Here is a 3,752-nt window from a genome sequence, read left to right as displayed (position 1 = left end):
TAACAGGAATAGAGAAGTGTGCCGTTACAGCCGGGTGAAGGTCAGGACAGTGGGACGCATGCTGTAACTTGGCATGATGACACCGCACGCTTTACTGAACGGGAAGTCAAACTGATTAGAGTTTATCCCTGATCCTCGACTGATCCTCAAAAAGATATTGACGTCATTCCCTCCTTAAAAGCCGCTTCGTGTAGCTCCCATCATGAGTCATCAGTAAAGTTGTAGTGCATATTTAAGTTGTTATTTTATTTTAACAATACTATTATTAATGTGTCTCTAAATAAACCTCCTGAGGGGATTAAAAAAAGGATTTACGCTGAGCAAATTATTATTGATTTCACGTGCAGACAAACATTGTGTGTGTGAGCATGGGTGCAAGTGTGTGTGTGTGTGTGTGTGTGTGTGTTATCTTTATGGCCTGAAGTGGCCCTTATCGGACGCTTTCTCACCCACTCCCCATCTGCAGGGGCCCGTCCCCCAGACAGAGGGAAGGTTCCCAGGTAATAAAGTGTAACGACCTGCCTGTGTTGGCTCTGTACCTTGGCTGGCTGCAGCACCACTGCCCGTGTTGAGGCCAGTCAACCAGGAGATAATTGATGCCTCTCTCCTATTGGTGTGGAGTCCCGCCCACAGGCCTCAGAGTGTGGGAAAGCTAATCCAGCCCGGGACTCAGGGCTTTGTAATGCTAATGTCCGGCTATAAATAGGGCAGGGAGACCTCTCTGTGATCACAATTCACTCTGCTGTCCCAGAGAAGCACTGCTCTCCCTCCCTCCACTAGAATGGCTCCTACCACCACCACAGACTTCCCTTGCTCTGCGCTCTCCACCAAAGACAAACACAAAGTAAGTACCACTACCTCTCTGAGCCCAGACGGCTCCCAGCGCTGTGGACTCGTCTCCTTGACTCCCAGGGACCAGACCTCTAACCCGCTCCCCTCTTTGCTTCTGCAGCTCAGGAAGCCGCTGGTGGAGAAGATGCGCCGAGACCGCATCAACAGCTGCATCGAGCAGCTCAAAGCTCTGCTGGAGAAGGACTTCCAGCAGCAGGAGCCCAACGCCAAGCTGGAGAAGGCTGACGTCCTGGAGATGACGGTGATGTTCCTCCGGCAGCAGCTCCAGGCCCAGAGCGCCGCTCCGCACGCCGCCCACCGCCGCGGCTACGCCCGCTGCTGGAAGGAGACGCTCCACTTCCTGTCCGCCAACTCGGTGGAGGAAGTGGCGCTCCCTCGCCTCCCGGCCCTCCAGGCCGCCCAGAAGACGTGGGGGGGCGGCGGGGACCAGAGCCCCCCGTCTCCCCTGTCCTCCGCCCAGCAGCTCCACAGCCTGCAGGGCCCGGAGAAGCAGAGTCCTGGGGCCCCGAGGCCGGTGTGGAGGCCCTGGTAGACCCCCGGACCCCCTCCCTCACCCTGGATGGATGTTCTCCGTTCCAAACGCTGTTCAGGATATTCCTGATTCTAAGGACTAGATGTGGGCGAGGTGTCGCGGACACTGAGCACCTTCTAACTGTGGTTTGTTAACTTCTTTGAGAAGTTTGTGTGCCTTTACAATGTAAAAGGTTACCGTTTAATCTCTGCTGTGCAGAGAATCTCTTCCAGACCCTGTCAAGGAATAACTCCTGTCTCTTTAACTCCTGTGGAGTTAACCGGTTCATATTGATGGTGTATTACTTTAACTCTGTTTGATGACATTGTAAAGATAATCGAATTGTGTCCTTTTATAAAGGACAGCCCATGCTGTGATGGCGTGAAGTGTGCCTGCTGTTGTGATACTTAAAATAAAATCGATGATATTTATTTCAAATATACACTAATTTCCCTCCTTACTTGGTTTGTTTCCAGTGATCCCTGCTTTGCGAGGGTTGCACGGTAACACGTGCATGATCAGTTGAGTGGAGAAGGCTTTCTTTAAAGGGATGAAACCTGCTGTTGCATTGCAAGACACCACTTATACATAGTCATTGTTCACTTGTATTAAATCATTACTCATAATACGAATAATTTATAAATCATAAGTATGAACAAACGTACTCCACACTCAGGAGCCATGCAGCCACCTGTGAAAGGACCTGGGTGGCTTCAGTCCATGATGAGGTCAGGTGTAGCGCCCACATCAACCTGCTGAAGCTGATACCTGCCAGCATGTGTGCACACCTGCTCCCACACACCAGCCAGCAGCAGAGCGGTGCTGACACCGGCGTGGTGCCAGCACTGCGGCGCACGCGTGCAGACAACCTCCAGGGCTCAGCCAATCCAAGAAATGAGCGCCCTCCGACTCTTGCACGTGTGGTTGCAATCGTGTGCCCCCCCCCCCTCCCGCTCCACTGTTTCCCCCGGCCTTTGTGCCCCCCCCCCGGGACCACTGCACCGATCGCCTGTCTCCACTTCCATCAAACAGCTGGTGGGCCGGGGGGGCAGGGGGGCGGGCGGGGGCGGGGGGCGGGGGCTGCCTCTGTGGAGCCTGACTCCGCTCTGCGTTCCCACAGCCCAGAGCCATTACCCCTCGCCCCCTCGCCCCCTCGCTCCCTCGCTCCCTCGCTCTCCCTCTTGATCCCCGGGACAAAGGAAGTGTGCCGGGTTGAATGACCCCCTCCCCCCCACACACAACCTCCCCCCTCCTTTGGCTCTCCCTCCCACCATGAGGATGCCCTGACCCCTTTTGTCCACCCCCCCCCCCCCTTTCACCCTGCTGGGTTTTGGAGGGAAACCAGAGCCTATCACTTTGTCAGGGCAGCCATTGGTCGGCTGTCAGTCCACCGCCAAACCTTTTGTCCGGCATGTCCTGAGATTTCCGATTGATGTTGATGTTTGTATTCTTCATCGTGTCTCTCTGATAACGTCTCGGCTTTTTAGGTGAATAGCTCCATCTAAACCGTTAGATAATCAATAATCCTAACCAATAATTAAAGTCTGTCTGCTACTTTCAAAAACTTCAACTAAATTGAGAATAGTGTCTTAGCGGTGGGCTGCAACAGATGGGAGTTGCTAAGTAGCCTTTATGACCTCCAATATCCCGCTGCACTGGGCAGTGGGCCTTTGAAGAGCGAGGCGTTGGCGTGTGTAGTCTGGGACCCAGCGGTCAGTCACACAGTGTTCCTCTGAAACCTTTACACACTCTTCTTTGCCATGTTTGTGTTGGTCTAAAGAACTCTTACAGTACAAAGCCCCGCTTCCATCCACATGATTGGTCTTGACAAATATGGAGCGAAAGAAGGTGAAAGGCCCAAATCTAAGCTTGTCTGCCATCTGACTTAGAAATGAATCTTAAGTCTGATTCCTGAGCCTGGTGTGTGTGTGTGGCAGGAAGGGCCAGTGCCTGCAGCCACACCTGCAAAGCATCGTGGGAAACCAGTGGCCTGTGTGGCGCACTCAGGTGTAAGCCGGCTTCGGGCTGCTCTGCTCCCACATGAAAGCTAATGGGTTTACACACCGCAACTAAAGCCAGTATAAACACAGACACGACGCACACACACGCACACGCGCACGCACACGCGCACGCACACGCGCACGCACACGCACACGCACACGCACACGCACGCGCACGCACACGCACACGCACACGCACACGCGCGCACGCACGCGCACGCGCACGCGCACGCACACGCACACGCACACGCACACGCACACACACACACACATATAGACAGGCAGTCAAACAGAGTCCACAGATGGATCAACGGACACACAAACAAACAGATATAGGATGACACACGCAGAGACAGACAGACAGGCACACGTAGAAAGATACAGGATGA

The 3,752-nt window shown here is 53.9% G+C and overlaps 1 protein-coding gene across 1 annotated transcript; it reads left to right on the top strand.

The window, feature by feature from the left end:
- Positions 1–656: 656 nt before the first annotated feature.
- Positions 657–1,568, top strand: LOC130402527 (transcription factor HES-5-like). The gene is made up of 2 exons (XM_056606727.1): positions 657–844; positions 953–1,568. Exons 1-2 carry the CDS (start codon positions 782–784, stop codon positions 1,382–1,384), a joined length of 495 nt encoding a protein of 164 aa, XP_056462702.1. The 5' UTR covers positions 657–781; the 3' UTR covers positions 1,385–1,568.
- Positions 1,569–3,752: the final 2,184 nt, after the last annotated feature.

This window comes from Gadus chalcogrammus, chromosome 13 (genome assembly GCF_026213295.1).
Source record: "Gadus chalcogrammus isolate NIFS_2021 chromosome 13, NIFS_Gcha_1.0, whole genome shotgun sequence".
Classification (NCBI taxonomy): domain Eukaryota; kingdom Metazoa; phylum Chordata; class Actinopteri; order Gadiformes; family Gadidae; genus Gadus; species Gadus chalcogrammus.
Note: the sequence above shows the minus strand (reverse complement) of the source record. Positions and strands in the feature narration are given on the sequence as shown.